This window comes from Pelecanus crispus, chromosome 1 (assembly GCF_030463565.1).
Source record: "Pelecanus crispus isolate bPelCri1 chromosome 1, bPelCri1.pri, whole genome shotgun sequence".
Lineage (NCBI taxonomy): Eukaryota > Metazoa > Chordata > Aves > Pelecaniformes > Pelecanidae > Pelecanus > Pelecanus crispus.
Window position 1 is genome coordinate 223,424,149 of NC_134643.1, and position 16,904 is coordinate 223,441,052.

General features: G+C 44.6%; 1 protein-coding gene across 1 annotated transcript in view; it reads left to right on the forward strand.

The window, feature by feature from the left end:
• PAK1 (p21 (RAC1) activated kinase 1) overlaps positions 1-13,037 on the forward strand; it is a 46,003-nt gene extending 32,966 nt beyond the window's left edge. The window contains exons 10-15 of the mRNA XM_075727577.1: positions 463-575; positions 6,265-6,382; positions 6,849-6,948; positions 8,758-8,954; positions 10,425-10,562; positions 12,452-13,037. Coding sequence (XP_075583692.1) covers positions 463-575; positions 6,265-6,382; positions 6,849-6,948; positions 8,758-8,954; positions 10,425-10,562; positions 12,452-12,538 — 753 coding nt within the window. The 3' untranslated portion in view covers positions 12,539-13,037. The remainder of the gene's footprint in view (positions 1-462; positions 576-6,264; positions 6,383-6,848; positions 6,949-8,757; positions 8,955-10,424; positions 10,563-12,451) is intronic.
• Positions 13,038-16,904: the final 3,867 nt, after the last annotated feature.

The following is a 16,904-nucleotide window of genomic DNA, read 5'->3' on the forward strand; positions in this document are numbered from 1 at the left end:
ACCCCTCCATGCCTGGCTGCCCTGCTGTTGATTTCTAGAAGCAGAAATTTGCATGGGAACAGAAAAAAAACACCAAAAAACTTCCAGAAACATCCAATCCAAAATAAAATTAATAAGAATCCTTTAAAAAATAAAAAAGTTTTTGACATGTCAGCCCATACTAGAGTAAGGGGATGTCTTACCAAGAAGCTGTAGATGGAGATGGCTATCCAACTGTGACATAAAGGTCCAGTATGAAAATAGTAATTCCCCTTGTCCTTTTTGGCATTAAGTGTCCTCCAGCACGTGTGGAAATGGACTGGTTGCAGGAACTTGCAGAGTTACTAAATGGCTGAGCAACCTCTCATGAAATAGTGTTTTCCCGCTTCACGTGAATGTGGGACTAAAATAATTGGCAATGGTACTGGCAGGTTTCTAGGGGACTCCTGTAATAATGCTTTACTTGGTCTTTCTTCACTGCAGGTTGCAATCAAACAGATGAATTTGCAGCAGCAGCCCAAAAAAGAACTGATTATTAATGAAATCCTTGTGATGAGGGAAAACAAAAACCCCAACATTGTCAACTACTTGGACAGGTATGTCATGATTTGAAGAGTTCACAAAGGGGCTCTGGAAACACTTCCTTGTTACTGTCCTAAGTGATCCTGTCTCAGCTTAATGCAGGTATAGGACAACCTTGCATTGCTTAAGGCATGTGGCGATGTTGGGGTGTGGGTGGCTTGGCGGTCTCTCTCCATATCCTAGGAGAAACAGGTGTCTGAATTGGTATTAATGGGGTATCTAGGCTCTCTTGAGAGATGCTGGCAGCAAAGATATTAGCAGTATGCTGTCAGGACTCCATTCTTCAGCTCTCTCCTTTGCCAAATTTGACAGAACAAGCCGTTTCCTTCCTGCTACTAGAGGAGAAATAGAAATAGTTTGAACTGTGTTATTTATATTTGCTTTCCTCTTCCTCTTCTTTCCTCTTCTGCTGAGCAATGCTGACATTCTGCTTGTGGAGGAGCAAACTGCTTCCAGGGTTACATGGTAATCTTGTCCCTATGGCTGTCCATTGAGGTTTTCCACACAGTATCATAACAGTGACGAGGGTGAATGGCATACAACACATAACCAAGCACAGCTGCTTTCTTGTGGGTGTGAATAAGGGAGAGCAGGAGACCTGGCACAGACGTAAGAACCCTTTGGAAGACAGAGGGAACAGTGTTATTCCCTGCTCAAAGCTGGGCTTTGTGGGCTCATACATATGCTGTGGCACTCCTGCTCAGCCTTGGATATGTTATGTCCAAATGGGACAGCTCTTCCTTGAATCCCTACTTCTCCTTACCCCAAGAGCTGCACCTAATAGCTTATCTATGTACAGACCTGCTCTGCTTGTTCTTGAGCTGATGTCCCTTGGACTGGGACAGTAGCAGAGCAGAAACAAGCAGCACAGTGGCTGCTGTGCTGAGTGTAAACTGTTCTTAAAATAAACGTGTGTAGCTGTGAAATTCTGGTCACTACAGCTCAAGGAAGTAAAATGCCCAAGTCTGCAAACAAACATGGCTGTGAGAGCTCTTCCGCGCAGGATGTTAATGCTGTACATAAGGGTGATAGTAGCAGTGCCACCATCATCAGCTGTTTGGAGGTTGACTGCTTCAGAAAGAGCAACTGGTAAATGTGCTGCTTTGGGGATCGGGAGCTGCCTTTGAAAGTGCAAGAAATTCTTGCATCTCCCCTGTTTGAATTCCAGGAAACAGTCACAAACTGTCAGCACTGAAATCTGGGGCGTACTGAAAGCCCAACAGGCAAAAGCATTGCATGGTGGCTTGAATTCACCATCAACATAACATTGGTGCATTGTGTCAAGCCGGTGTCATTCACCTTATGTTAAAGATATAGCTAGTTCCAGTCAAGCTGCAGCAGGATTTTCAGTCTGCTGCACTCGCGTTGGAATCCAGCAGTCCTGATGAACTAGAGGTTTGGCTTATTGCAGGGTAAAGTGTGCCTAGATAGGGTGAGCTGCAGGCTTTAGTCTTGGCGGCTCATTCTTTTTGAAGATACAATGGAGGAATATGACCTCAAATCTCTTTTGGAAATCTGAGAGAGTATTTGCACGCTTGTTTGCTCTGCATATATATAAAAATCTTATCAGCTGTTTCTTTAACAGGCTTTTAATGCCTTAGCCAAAAAAAAGTACTTGTATACTGCAGCATCAGTTGTGATGCTGAATTTATATGGTGCTGTGTCTTATGCATGGCTGTCAAGAGCTACTTTGTTGAAGGGACAGAAAGTCTGCTCCTGAAATTTTGTGGAAGGGGTGTGGGCACAGGGAAGTGATGCTGGGCAGACACCCTCTTTTTACAAAGAGCAGAAGGATGTTACCTGTGTAAAATGAAACAAGTGATAAAGAAGAGTTAAGAATTTAATCGGGGCTGAAACTGTTTATTTCTCCTGCTAATTAGAGGCTTTGGTTTGGCAAAACTGTTTGAGACACACGTTCTTCCCATTAGAGAGAGCATTGCTGAGTACATGTGCTTGCCTTGTCTAGCCAGTACATCCCAGCTGTAGGGTAGCTGCACGTCCTGCTGTCTTGTTCAAACTTCCAGCAACAAAAGCTGCTGCTTTTGTCCTCCACTTTCTCTCACTAATCTTTTTCAGAGGGATTAGCTTTTGTTTGGGTGCCGCAAATGGACAGAGCGGCGACTGGGATGAACATGAGGGTTCTTGTGCCTGTTACGCCACTTCAGCTTTGCAACTGCAGGATCCTATTGCCGGGGAGCTGTGTCCCTCCTGCCTGGCCTAATGTGCCTTTTTGCTTCCTGAGTGTTGAATTAAGCTGATATTTGAATGCCGCTTGCTGGCTTCTGCCTACTGCTGTTGCAGAAGGAAGTACGAGGAAGGATGTGCTTGCCACTGTGGGACCTCATTTCTGGTTTGTGGTTCTGTTTTTGACAGTGTCTCCCCTTCCGAGTCCCTAATGGGAGCTGCAAGATAGTAATCAGTATAAACCAGCTCTCTCACTTCTCTTTGACTCAGCTCCTGCCTTATGCAAGGGTTGCCTGTGCCTTATCCTCTCTTACTTGCGTGGCCTACTTGCTCATGGTTAAGACAGCTTTTCTGCTGCAGTGTAAGTGGCCAGTGTTGCACGAAGGTGTGCTGTGACATTTAAGATAGTGACATGGTGTAATGCAGCTGTACTTAGGAGCTGAATTTAGAAGCATCCGGCTCTGAAGACAGTGATGCTAGTTTTCCTGTGCAGACAAGCGGCCACTTGAACTGTGTTACCTTCTGGAGGTGCCGGTTTCTTTCTCCTGTGTGAAAGAGACCCTCAGAGCCCTCGGGCAACTAAACCCAGGCATCAGATGCCCAGTGTCAGGCAAAGCAAACTCCTGCCCTCTGGTTTCTTTCTTTCTGAAGAACTCTCCTTAACCTAATAAACCTTTAAGTGGTAGCCACTGTTACCCTCGCCCCAATCCCAAACTCAACCAGGGCTGGAAAGTCAATCAATAAAGCTGAAGATGTATGACAGTCGTTCCAGGCTAACTTCATGTTTGCATGTTGGAGGCATGTTACTGGTGCAAAAAGCTGTAATGAATGATCTTGCTCTTCTGGGCAAAACCAAATCTTATAAAGTTTGTCAATAAAAAAGGTCTGTGACTGACTGGTGTGTTTGTGATAAGAAGGGCTTGGTGGACACCTTCCTAAGGTATGTAAGTGGAAGTTGAGGAACACCTTACAGGAGCAGGCATTACCTGCTCTTGTAGATGGATGAAGAGAAAGCTGTGGACCCCCTCCTTCTTCCTCAAAGACTTTCATCAGCTTGTTTTTACTGCCAGCCTTATTCTGGAAGGTGACCGCAGGTGACAAGGTGCGACACCATGCTATGCCTGACGTCACATGGAGAGCAGCACGTAGGTGTATGGACTTCTTGCTGGTGTCTCCGGAACTGCTGAGAGTGGTTTTGAGGCACGCCTACAGCAGGCAGCTCAGTGACTCCAACTGGCCTCTGCTGCAGAAAGAGAGTGAAAAGATCCCCGAGACAGCACCACCTGGTCTTCTGAAATGACATTCGCTTGGCAACAGCTGGCAGGGAGCCACCGTTAATTCCACCTCCCTGCGTGTTATGTCAGATCTATCAATTATTGAGGTGCCTGGGTCTTGGCACATGCCTTTGGCTGCTCGTGGCACAGCTTTGGTTCACAGTGCAGTTCTTGGCTTGCTCCATCCCTTTTGGCTGTGGAAAGATACCAGCTTGCTCCCAGCACGGGCAACCTGAGATTGTCATGCAGGAGCAGTGGAGCCCATTCTGCCCCCACCCTTACAGCCAAGTGGATTTGAGCTGCAGAGGGTGCTAGTGGCAGTGAAGGGAGGTATTGTGACGGCCAGGGTGACGCCGATTTGTTGAGAGGGTGCTGATAAAATCTGGAGAGAGCCTGTTTTGGCAGGAGTGATGAAGAAGCCGCTACAGCATAGGGGCAGGAAGGAACTGTGCGGAAGGAGTTGCTTTCAGAGCCCATTAGAAGGTAGATTACCTGCAGAGTTGACAGGAGCAGTTCTAAAAGCAATTCTGCTGCTCCTCTGTCATTCCAAGGGGCAGCTGTGCAGGTGATACTGGTTTTGCTGGGGTCTGTGCTGCTGGGGAAAAAACTGCCAGTGCATCAGCTTCTGTTCTGTAGTGGAGTTGGAGACCTGTCTGCTTCAGGAGCATAGCCCTGTGTCACTGGTCTCTGTATCCTCAAACTCCAGTCTCTGCTTCCCTGCATAGTCTTCAGCATCACCAAAGATACCATCTTTGTCTCTAATACTAAAAGCTCTCCATAACTGTGACACTTCTGTCACACAGCTCAGACCACAATTCTTATTCTGGGGGAGTTTTTTCATCAGCTCAGGTGTTGGCAGTGTGTCCTTTTCGGGTCAAAGCCTACCTCCTGCTCACTCCTGTGATGTCTCACTCATCTCTGTCAACTTTCCATGCCAAGATAGGCTTAATTTATTTGTCCTTCGCTGTTGCTTTCTAGCTAATTGTTCCCTAGAACCTGTCCTTCTTTCTGCCTTTGGCTCCTAGCAAATTCACTATTCACTCTTCAGTAGGATCAGTGATTCAAAGCAAAGCAAACGTCTGCTTGATGAACTCTCATGCCAGCAGAAGCTTTTGGTTAGATTCTCTGCCCTCTGTCTTGACTCATCTGTCCATTTAAAAATGGGAGGATAGGCTGAGAAGGTGGGTTTTCAAGCTGATGATTCCTTCCTGCAGAAATGTGTCATCCTGATATATCTGTCATGCAAGATTGTGTTGATGTTTTTCCAGATGGGCCCAAAAAGGCAGAAGTGGTTGGTGGTTTGGGTTTGCTTGGTTTTTTTCTAAGTGAGTTAATGCTGAAGTCTTCATCCCAGGTCTTCCGCTTTTAGACATGAGTGCACACACTCCGTGCAGAGAATAATATTCCAAATGGCTGAGAAAACTTGCCATCACCTCAGCTGTCTCCTCCCCATCTTCCTAAAGACCTTTTTGGACAAGACCTGCCCTTTTAGGCTTTTGTTTTTTATTTTAAATCTTTAGAATTGCTATTGTATCCAGCAAGATGTTCTTGTTTGCCCTTATGAACAGTTCTGAATTTTTTTTGACAAAATCCCAAACTGGTTTGGTAGCATGAAAAAGATTGAGGTGATTTTCAAATGCATGATGCTTAAAAAAAGTGTTCTTTCTGTGTTGTTCGCAGGCAGCCATCCGTTGTGTCACCCAGGACTGTCCCTGGGCCTAGGCAGAGTAGGCAGTTGCTTAGGACAGCAGGATGCCAGTAGTAACGAAGCAGCCCCCAGCCACCTCTTCTGATGCAAGAGCCCCTCAAGAGCCAGGCTGTGTGCCAGATGTCTGGGATGCATGCTTGGACCCCATCCTTGACTAGTAGCTCTTTTTTTTCCCCTGCTCTCCCAGCGACAGCAGGAGTTGTAAGGTCGGGTCTCCATCTTAGTCTGGGCCTTTTCCATGGTGGAAAAATTGAGCCTTGCTTTTATGGCCAGGAAACTTGCAACCAGCTCTCCCATTACCTCTCTCCTTGACTTTCTGCACTCATACTTCTCTCTGCTCATTCAGGTTGTGATCAGATCCTCCCATGTACAGAAATTACCATGAGTACCTGGTGCCCCAGTACTGTTAAGTATGCTGCTCAAGCCTCGTGGTTTCTCTGCACTTCTAAGACAGCTTTAAAACCCAGCACATTCTGGCTGGGTAGATGGTGGCATGCTCATACTAGCTGGTTTTAAAATCTGGTTTTGGCTCTTCAGTTACCTTGTAGGAGAAGAGCTCTGGGTGGTCATGGAGTACTTGGCAGGAGGCTCCCTAACAGATGTCGTGACAGAGACCTGCATGGATGAAGGACAAATCGCAGCCGTGTGCCGAGAGGTAAAGCGTCACTCGCGCTCGGACGAAGCTGTGATTGGGGAGGGGACACGGGCCTTCCATGACCTGTCACTGGCTCCATAGGAATAGCTGTCTCCAGCTTCTGTAACGCAACAGTCGTTCTTTCAGAGGATGGATTTCATCTGGGAGGTTGCAGCATACAATCCTAATTCAAGCCTAATATGTTTCACCCTAGAGGGAGGACTAAAGTGCAAAATGGGGTTGGAGTCCCCTTAGTTATGCCTGTTCTCCAGGTCTTTTGGGACTAACCTGTCCTCCTAGGACCTGCTCATCTCAGTGGGATATCTCTCTGTAGCCCGGCACATACTGGGTACATGAAAGACTCAAAGACACTAAGCCCTTGCTATTCAAAATGCACATTGTTGGAGTCCATTAGTTGGCTGGTTGTGACTGGTGAATAATTTCATGCACAGTAAGAATATATCTTTTTTTTTTTTTTTTTTTTTAGTGTCTCCAAGCTCTGGAATTTCTTCATTCAAACCAAGTTATTCACAGAGACATCAAGAGCGACAACATCCTGCTGGGAATGGATGGCTCTGTCAAACTAAGTATGCGGGAAACATTGCTGGTGATAACTTGAGTTATCAGCCCAGGCCTGTTATCTGCTGTGGGCCAGGCCTGTTGGGGAGACGGGTGTTTGAGATGCTTGATGCTGTGGCGATGAAGAGGTTGTAGAAAACCTCCTGTAGGTATTTTTGTGGCATTGGTTTTAATGGAGATTGGCAAGCATGAATCTTTGTGAACTGATACCAGACTTCAGGTGAGGTTTGGGGTTTATTTAGCTTTGGGCCATCTCTTTTTGTGGACTAAAATAACAGTATTTTAATGCTACTCCAGTCTAGAAAGCTGGGTTTGAAGGTGTAGGGCCAGAAGTCTTTTATTTGTATCGCTGAAGCGATCTCTTCAGCCTGGAAAGTACTGCAGGTACTTGGCAGGGAGGGGTAGTGGAGGAAGAATTGAAAACTGTGTAACTAGAAAACATTGAATCTTACAATGCCAACCCAGACTGGACTCTAAATGTTGTTTCCTCCTTGTGTTATCACCCCTAATGAAGACCTTGATACTGTTCTGCCCTTGGGTGCTAAGGTAGCTGTTGTGCTTGTCATTGCCCATGCAGAGATAAGTCTGGAAACTAGTGAATGATTATCTTCCACCTATAGCTTTAACAGAATTGTGCTCCCTTTCTCTTCCTCTCAGTTCTGTTGGCTAGCACCCAACAGGCATAAATAAATCTATTTTTGTCAGCAGTGACAGCAGATATGACTCAAAATTCACACAGTGCAGATATGCTGAGTAAGAAGGTGGGGTTTTTTTGCACATAATTGCTTTTTAGACTAAAGCTGTACTTTGGTACAGTCAGATCTCTGGAGTGTTAGCGATGAATAGCTGATCAGGGCTAAAGTGCTCTGTTCTCATGGAATAACTTCTTTGAGCACAGTATGCAGGTACCGGGCTGTAGTTTAAAGTTAGAGAAGTCCTTGTGGATATGATGCAGTAACCTTCTGGACCTGAGCTGTTTATTGGCTCTGCTGGAAATTTGCTCTGTTTATGAACCATATGTACCTTTCCTGGTTGTTACCCTTGATGAAAACTCAGCTAGGGATCAGTTTAATTTTCATCATTCTGCCTAAAATTAGACCCACGGTGCCATAGGGGGTCAGGATGGGCAGTGCATCTTGCTGTGTTGATTCCGCTGGGCTCACAAGAACGGAATTAGTTTTCTTTTGGTAAGTCAAATACAAATAACACATAGGACCCAGCAATCTTTGTGTGAAGGCTCTCCATCTTTCTGTCTATTTGAAGAAAATAATCAGTGTAAATTTAGGTACTTTAAATTTATTCTGAACACTGCTCTGTAAAGCAAATCCTGTTTGAAGGATGATACATCTACTGGGGAAGTAATATCTCTGGGACTGAAAATATCAGCAGACACCACAGTAAGTGGGTTGGGGGATGTATCTAGATCAGACTGTGCTTTAATTTCTATTTTCACATACCCAGGAGCAGTCTTTGGACCATATATTACATAGTGTATTACAGCTGCATAATGCTGCACACACAGTCAAGTGTCTCAACATCCATATATGGTTATTTACTTAGCCCCATCGTTGACACAGACAAGTCAGCAGCTCTGTAATCCTCAAGGCCTCAGTGAGTCAGATTTAGAAACTTACCTCTCAACACCGTCTTCTGTATTAGCCACAAAACCACCCCTCCTTTCACACTTGCAGCAGCAACGCACCAGACAGTGCAGCAGAGTAAGGTGTACTACAGCTCTGGCATCAGTAAGTGTTGTTTTTGGAGAAGCTTGCTGATTTCTATGTCTGTTTCTTTTCCCCCCTTCTTTGATTTTCCAGCTGACTTCGGCTTCTGTGCCCAGATCACTCCTGAGCAGAGCAAACGCAGCACCATGGTGGGGACCCCGTACTGGATGGCGCCTGAAGTGGTGACACGGAAAGCGTATGGGCCCAAAGTGGATATCTGGTCGCTGGGGATAATGGCCATCGAGATGATCGAAGGAGAGCCCCCCTACCTCAATGAGAACCCCCTGAGAGTAAGCGAGTGTCTTTTGCCCTCAGGTCTTCGCTAAGCCTGCGGGTGAAACTAGGCTCTAAAGGAGACAGGTGAATCTTCCAGTGCCATTTCACCATCTGCAGCCCTGTATCTCCTTAGATGTCGCAGTGAGAAGATTGAGATAGTTTTAGTTAAGAGCCATAGTTTGCTCTGCGTAGCAGAGGTGTGGGTTCTTCCTATTGCAGACCCTCTGGTCAGCTCTGATGAGTTAGATCATGCACACTCATAATTTCCCGCTTTCTGGAGATGCTGACAGAGGCAGAAAGAGTACCTGATGGCACCAAAGCAGCAGACTTCTTGAATCCTTGTGGCCTGTGAGTGGGGAGGAGTTCTCCTTAAGTTCAGAAATATAGAATATGACACGTTACTATTCTATAAACAGAGCTTTTTCCTACTGGTGGATTGTTCCTCCTTGCATGCTCCAAATAAAGCTACAAGCTTAATAAGCCTTTAGACAGGGCTTAGGCCTCCTGATGCCTTTCCCTTGCTTAGTTTTTAGTGAAAGGGGACGTAACTGCTCTTATGGCTTCTCCCTCAGCTACATAGAATGAGGGGATGTAGAAAAAATCTGTTTAACTTCTGTCTCCGTGTTTTGCACTGGAAGTGATTTTTTTGGGAGAGAAGAGCAGCAGCAAAGGAAAGTGAAAGAAAAGAAACTGGGTGTTGAGTTAAACGAGGGTGGTTAAGTAACAGTACTTTGGCTTTGTTTAACTCAGCTTGTGCCAGGCTATGAGGCTGCTCCCATGGGATATGCTGGGTGATGTGCTCAAAGGGCCTGCATATTAGCAAGTCTCTGACAGATTTCGGTCTCCTTTGAAAATCCATCCAGGAAGTTTCTTCCATGAAATACTGAAATGGATGAATTCTGAGTTCCTTGATGCTCAGAGGGTGAGGTGTGTGAATGCTTCATCCCCAAGCAGTAGCAAAACTGCTTGTTTCTGCAGGATGTTAAAAACTGCTTGAGGGTCTGCTGGACATCTTTTGTAAGGAGACAACTGCATCTTTACAGCGTTGACTTTTTGGGCCTTGTGCACTCAGGCAAAGTACTGACAGAACAAAATCTCCTATTTATTCAGGGGTACCTTCCCATGAGGATATAGTTATTGCAGGAGTCTAGCACTGGTAGAGTCATGCCAGTTAACTTCCCTATGTAAACACAGTCTGGAATGTTGTTTTTGTCCTCCTAATCCCTTGAGAGGGCTGCAGGATCCAAACCCAGATTACGAGGGTAAAACAATAAAGGATTGGATCCCATCCACATAAAAATAGTGCTGGCAGCTATTCTGTTTGCAGAAACTTAAACATTGATTAGTCACCCTGATAAGGTGGGGATTTTTTTCTCCCCATTGAACTGGGGGGAGGGAGAGGTGAAATGAGTGTCTCTGTAATCCAGAGAATGGAATATAACCTTCATAACCTCCTGTTTCTTTGGTGCTTGTTTCTGCTTTAGGCCCTGTATCTCATTGCTACTAATGGGACTCCAGAACTGCAGAATCCGGAAAAGCTTTCACCCATATTCCGAGACTTCTTAAATCGCTGTCTTGAAATGGATGTGGAAAAGAGAGGTTCTGCGAAAGAGCTGCTACAGGTAGGTGATGGGGAACAGGCCTCAGTCAATGTAACAATGCAATCCCAAGTGAGGCCAGGCTTATGGAGAGATCTTGTTTGGGGTCTGAAAGACTGTGTCAGCTGAAGGCATAAGCACAGCTAAGGTAACCTGCCAGGGAGCAAAAAAAAAACCAAACCACCCCAAACCCTAAATCTATAATAGAGTGTTAACAGACTGCTCCCTTTTTATGTTGTACTTGCTGCTAGCAGTGGCTGTGCATTGTGTTCTGTAACTGGCCTCAAATAATAGCTGTGCCCCAGGCCTGCCAAATGCTGAGCCCCTTAATTCCCATGGCTTCTTCACACAGCTGGCCCTGACATCTGTATGTGTTGTCATGGTCTGGCCATGCTTGTTCCAATTTGGACAGCAGGAGGGCTTCTAGTTATCAGATGTTCTCGTTGTCTCCCTTCTGGTGGAGGGATCACCAGGCTCTCTGGAATATGCATGGCTTGCGTTAACTGGAGCAGTTTGGCGTTACCACATTTTGTCAGATACTACTCCTTATAGAGGTGATGGAACAAATCTTGTGAGATATCTTAAATATAGAATGGTTTGGGTTGGAAGGGACCTTTTACAGATGCTCTAGTACGAGCCCCCTGCCATGGGCATGGACACCTTTCACTAAATCAGGTTGCTCAGAGCCCCGTCCAACCTGACCTTGAACGCTTCCAAGATGAGGCATCCACAACTAATGGGGGCAACCTGTTCTAATGTCTCATCACCCTATCATCAGTTATTTCACCGAAAACCTGGTGTCTTAGTCTGAACTCCTGGTGAAAGGGGAGGGCCAAACTGTCAGGCTTTTTACCAACATGGATGAGAGCAGCAGTTCATGTGTTCCTTCTGTCAAATTTGCCATGTGTGTGGAAAATGTAGCTCTTTGTAAAATAAATCTGTGATCAGGAGCACTCAGACGTCAACTGTGAGACAGTTCCCTTTTAAGTTTTCCTTTTTTTTTTCCACTAATTTGTCTAGTGGATTCAGTTTTGGATGTGTTGCTGCCTTCTGAGACTGTAATGAAGTGACAATCACTGGCAGAATGGCAGTAGCTGAAAGATCACTTTTTTCTCCTGGACTTTCCAGCCCCAAAATATTGGAAAGCAGTAACGTTCTGTTCCTTGGAGCAGGAGAACATTTTGACTGTAACATTTCTGCCTGTTTTTAACTACCTTTTAGCCTCTGAATTCCCACCCCCACCCCCATCTCTGAAGCATGTTACCTTGGGTGATTGGTCCCTTCTGATGCTCAGAAGTCCTGTGGGATATAATTGCTTTTGTTTTCAGAACAGCTTGTGAACTTGCCCTACAGGCCTTCACTCTCATCTGAGAGCTGTTTTGATAATCAATATTGTCTTACTTAACAGAGCACCTTGTATAGGACACTGACTGAACGGTTCTGTGTTACAAGCTCAGCGCTGCTCTCCTAAATTCCAGCTGCTTTGCGAATTTCTGATATCCATAGAAGGCCAAGGCGATGCTTTCACCAGACCTGTGATAACAGGAAAGAGAGAAATGAGAGGCGATTCCTGCAGGAAGCCCTAGGCCTTGTGTTTGAACTGCACAGGTTTTTAACACACCTTCCTTCCACACAGAATTTGCAAAACTATAATACCCCAGGGGAATTCGCTGAGTTTTGCTTGGTCTTGAACACGTACAAACATTAGAGACTTCAGCATGTGTTGGGTGCAAATCTGTTCATCGCTTCACCAAAGTTTGTGGTGGTAACAGACCTTTTGGCTTCAGCTGTTCAGAGATTAGAATAGGTTGTTAGACTTCATGTGGGTCTAGGTGCCAATATTTTGAGTAGCCACCAGACTTCTGAGGCATGTTCTGAAAAACTTAACCCTTTTTCTTTTTTCTTCTTCCTAGCACCAGTTCCTGAAAATTGCAAAGCCTCTTTCTAGTCTTACTCCTCTGATTATTGCAGCTAAAGAGGCAGCCAAGAACAACCATTAAAGTGGTGGAGTCAACACAGTCGTCATGTCAAGACTTTTAGGTGTTCATTTCAGAGACTGAATTACCTGCCCTTCTCCCCTTCTGCTCCTTCTTCACAGGGGTGTTCTTAAAACTTTGATCTGCCCTGAAGGGTGGCAGAGGTATTGTTCACTGAACAGGGGACATTGCTGATCTTATATAGTGAACGATCTTTCCATCTTTGTGATGGGGGTGAGAGGGGAAGAGTATTTTCTATGGTTAAGAAGATCTTTTTGAGAACGTCTGAACCTGACCTACACGTAGCGAAGCCAGTTTGTTTTCCTATTTCTTACTGTGTTTATTTTTAAAAATAACGTGGAGCCTTAGACCATGTTTATCTTAATAAATTAAATTTTTTGCTGGCTGGACTTTTCCTGCTTCTGGCAAGCTGCTATTACACCACTGAGGCTGCTCTGTGCTTTGGATGGCTTGAGGAGGGAAGGAGGCAAGCAGCAGAAACGTGAACAGCTGGAACAACTGAAAGGGGAACGAGGGCATGAATATGCATCCCTCCTACAGCACTGCTGGATGCTTTGAGGGAGCTTGGAGAAAGCCTCTGTGTGCTTCCTGCAGCCACTGGAGAACGTAATTCATGGATGATCTTTTTGCCAGATTGTGTGAATTGGGGCCTGCCCTCCCCCTTTCATTTCAACTCAACTAGTTAAACAAATCCCAAACATTTCTGATGTTCTAGAAGGTAAATCACAGGAAAAATTGACAGAGAGCTCTTTTAGGGTTATTCTATCAGTGCTGTGAGGCTTCTTTAGAGACCCTTGCCTTGTATGATAAGGCAAACAGAGCAATTACTATTATAAAGATAAGATTTGCCTGCAAAATGATGTTGAAAACTCTTGTTTCTTAGAGGAAATCCAGTGGAAAACAAACTGATCGTGGATGCTGCTTTCTTGGAGATGTGGGGACGTTAATTTTTTTAAATGGTAGTGGTTTCTTTATGCTACTGATTCCTTTGGTTGCTAATAGTCTGTAAAACAACAGGAAACCTGGAACTACTAGAGGGCTTGGTTGTAAACACTGGGCTTATGTTCAACTGTATGCTGATTTTTAATAAAATGTCTGCTGCGTTTCTTAACTTGGGGCTGAGGGAGGATCAGAGAATTCATTGTCACTGGACAAGTCTGTCGGATGAGATTACTGTTCATATCATCACCGGGTGCTTGAATGTGTTGGATGAAGTAATATAACCTTGTCTCTTACCCCTTCTTCTGTAGTCTTTTGGGATAGCAAGTAGCTCTCAAGGGAGTAGCTTTACACACAGAGAAAATCAATGGAAGATCTGTATTATAACTGGGGGAGCTGCTTTCTCTGTACTGCTTTGGTCATTTATGGGGTGAGTTTAACCCGATTATGGAGTAACCTCTCATCTCTCTCCAAAGCACTTGTGTGCACAGAAACTCATTCCTGCTTCTTACTGAGACCTGCTGCTGGCTCAGCCCTTTTTTTCCCCGCACCTGGGTTTTAATTCAAATATATTTTTCCTATTTGCTCCACAATCTGTGACAGCTCTTACACTAGTTTTAACGGGTGTAGATAGAGTTTGTGAGGTCTTTTGTTTCTGTGGTGCCTTCTCCCATCATTTGTGCTCCAGGGTGCTCACTGTTTGACACAAGGCTGAAGTCTGAAGGCCATTGCCAAAATATGCAGCCTCTCTCTTTGTGTATACATATTTCATTTCCCTGTAATATTAAGAGTTTCCCCTCGCAAAGCTTGTATCCAAGGATGAATTCCTTGGGCAAAACAGTAAAGCTGCCAGCCTAGAAAGGGATGTGATCTATTGATGAGCCTCTCTGCTTGGAGCTTAGGTGGAGATTGTGAAATGGAAGGCCACTACCCTTAAATAATTCCCTTTGATAAGGAATTTGTTTATAGTTCCACTGGAAGTCTCAAGATAGCATATGTGAGAGGAAAGGAATGGTGAGCTAGATCTCACTTGATCTAAAATTTCATGTGGCTCTGGTCTTACAGATTTGGCAATTGACTTTTTTTGACAGCACAGGATTAAATCTGATCCACAAATGTGTTTAATGTCTCTGAGTTCTCCTCAACTCCCTTCCCCGCTCCATCCTTGGCATCCCATTGAGATGAGAACCTTAATGCTGATGATATGCCCTATCTGTGAGCGCACACGTGAGCTTATTTTTCTGCAGCAGGATTTCTGCTAAATTTCTCCAAAGAAGGTAAAAAGGTTATATGTATATGTTTAAGTCACTCTTCCGGATTCTCTGTTGCATAGTGGAAAGGAATCGATACGAATGACTGTTTGTGTCTCTTCTTATGCTAATGATGTGCTTCTGTCTCATTGACTTCCACTTTGAATCGATCCTGACTGGTTTCTATTAGCTGCTTGAGAGGGGGGTTGCCAAAAGCCTTTCGTTCTCCTCTGGGAAGCTGCAAGACTGGGACCATAGATGTGTGTTGTGTTCTCCCAAGCTTTTTTTTTTCCCCCCATCTGTGATTGGCAGGAAAAGGAGGTGACTGCTGCAGTGTGCCTGGACCTAGTTTCAGGTCACCAGGCATGTCATGTTTTTATGTTCTCAGAAAATCTTAAAAAAATTTTTAACTACCTTAAGCTTAGGAAATGGGATTATTTTTTTGTTGTTCTGAAATACATCTTTCCTCCACTCTCTCTTCATCTGTGCATCGCCCGGCATTGACACCTGCGTCAGCTTTCACATGGCCCTTTGCGGCACCTTCCTGTCTAAAGAGGGATCTTAAATAGCGACTCTGACTTAAAAATTAACCTCTGGGGCTTATTTTCCTGAGAACATCTTGGCTCTGCTGTGATTTGAAAGCCACTCCAACTAGAGAACTTGTTTGGTGGCTTTGCTTTTTTTTTTTTTAACATACTCTATGAACTGATTTGGCTGTTGAAACCATTTTTAATCACAGCCCTTAATTATTTATTTGCCTATTAATATTAAAGTCTCTCTTCTCTATTAGAATATGAAATATTCAATTGTTTGAGTGTCTTTTCTGAAAATTGGCTTCTTTTTTGAGGGATCTCAAGCAATCCTATACCAGAAATGATACAACGTGCTACAGCTTACAAAAGGCCCACTGGAGGGAGAGGCTAAAACTCATCTCTTCTTTTCCAAAACACAGAAGATTGTCTTATTTAAGAAGCAACTAGTAGCTTCGACAAGACGCTTCCAGTATTTCAAGAATGGGCTTTGATTTGTATTACTTTAGCTCTAGGTTTTCTTTAAACAGACAGTTGATTTGGAGCTCACTGGGGCCAAGAGTTTGTGTGTGAGAGGGGTACACAGACCCCTGTGTGCATTGAGGGAGGCAAGTTTGTGATGCTGAGAGCCAGGGCAGGGATGGCGGGGATGGCAGAACTTGCTACTTTAGTTGCAGCAGTGACAGCACACCTTTAGCCATCCCTAAAATGTCTTAATCGAATGGATGTGTTTATAAAGGACATAAATCTGTCCCATGACTCGTTACAGGCTCTTCTCTAGACAGGCATTATGCTCCTACCAAACTGCATTCCCCTTTTAAACAAAAGGGGTGCATGGTTTTCTCCAGCAAGGAGGCTCCTTGAGAAAGGAGGTTTCCATGGAAACACTTACTTGACTTAAACGATCTGGTTAGGGCTTGAGAAGAGGCTTGGGGGGTAAACACCACATCGACACAAAAGCCACTGTTTTGCGAAGCAACTGGGGTTGCCACAGTGTTTTGTTTCCAACTTCATGCCCCTTTTCAGGGGCCTGGTTTTGAGGAAGTGCCAAAAATGTTGCCTGGTCAGAAATGGGAGGTGTGTAAAAGGCTGTTGCTTCTTGGCCAAGATCTCTGTTAGTGTCCTAATCCATCTGTCTCTCAAAATGCCGCAGGTTGGTATAAGTAGGGCACATTGCAGCAAAGTACCGTGCAAGAGCGGACTGCAATGGCCCATAAGTAGGTACCTGCTTCCTTAAAGCCTGCCATCCTTGGCTGACAGTAAAATTGGTCCAGACTGAAGTCCAAGAATAGTATTTATTTGAACCTCATTCCTAATTAAGAGCTTGCATAATCCATTCGTACAGTGGATGATGACATCTTCAATGTTAAAATTGTTAAAGGTGAAGTCTGATTCTCCATTCATCTGCCCACCATAAAATAACAAGACTTTTTAATGGCTTCTTATTTCAACAGTAATAGAGAGCCTGTAGATGTATTTTGGGGTTGTAAGCCCAACTGGATAAAGCATATGTGTAACTAATGCTCTAGGATCTCATTGTTGCTAATGACAGCTCACAGTGTCAAAGATGGGATCTTAGAGAAGCAGCTGCGAACTTTGACAGGGAATAGCCAACAGTAACGAAACAGCAACGCAGATGGGAACGGGATA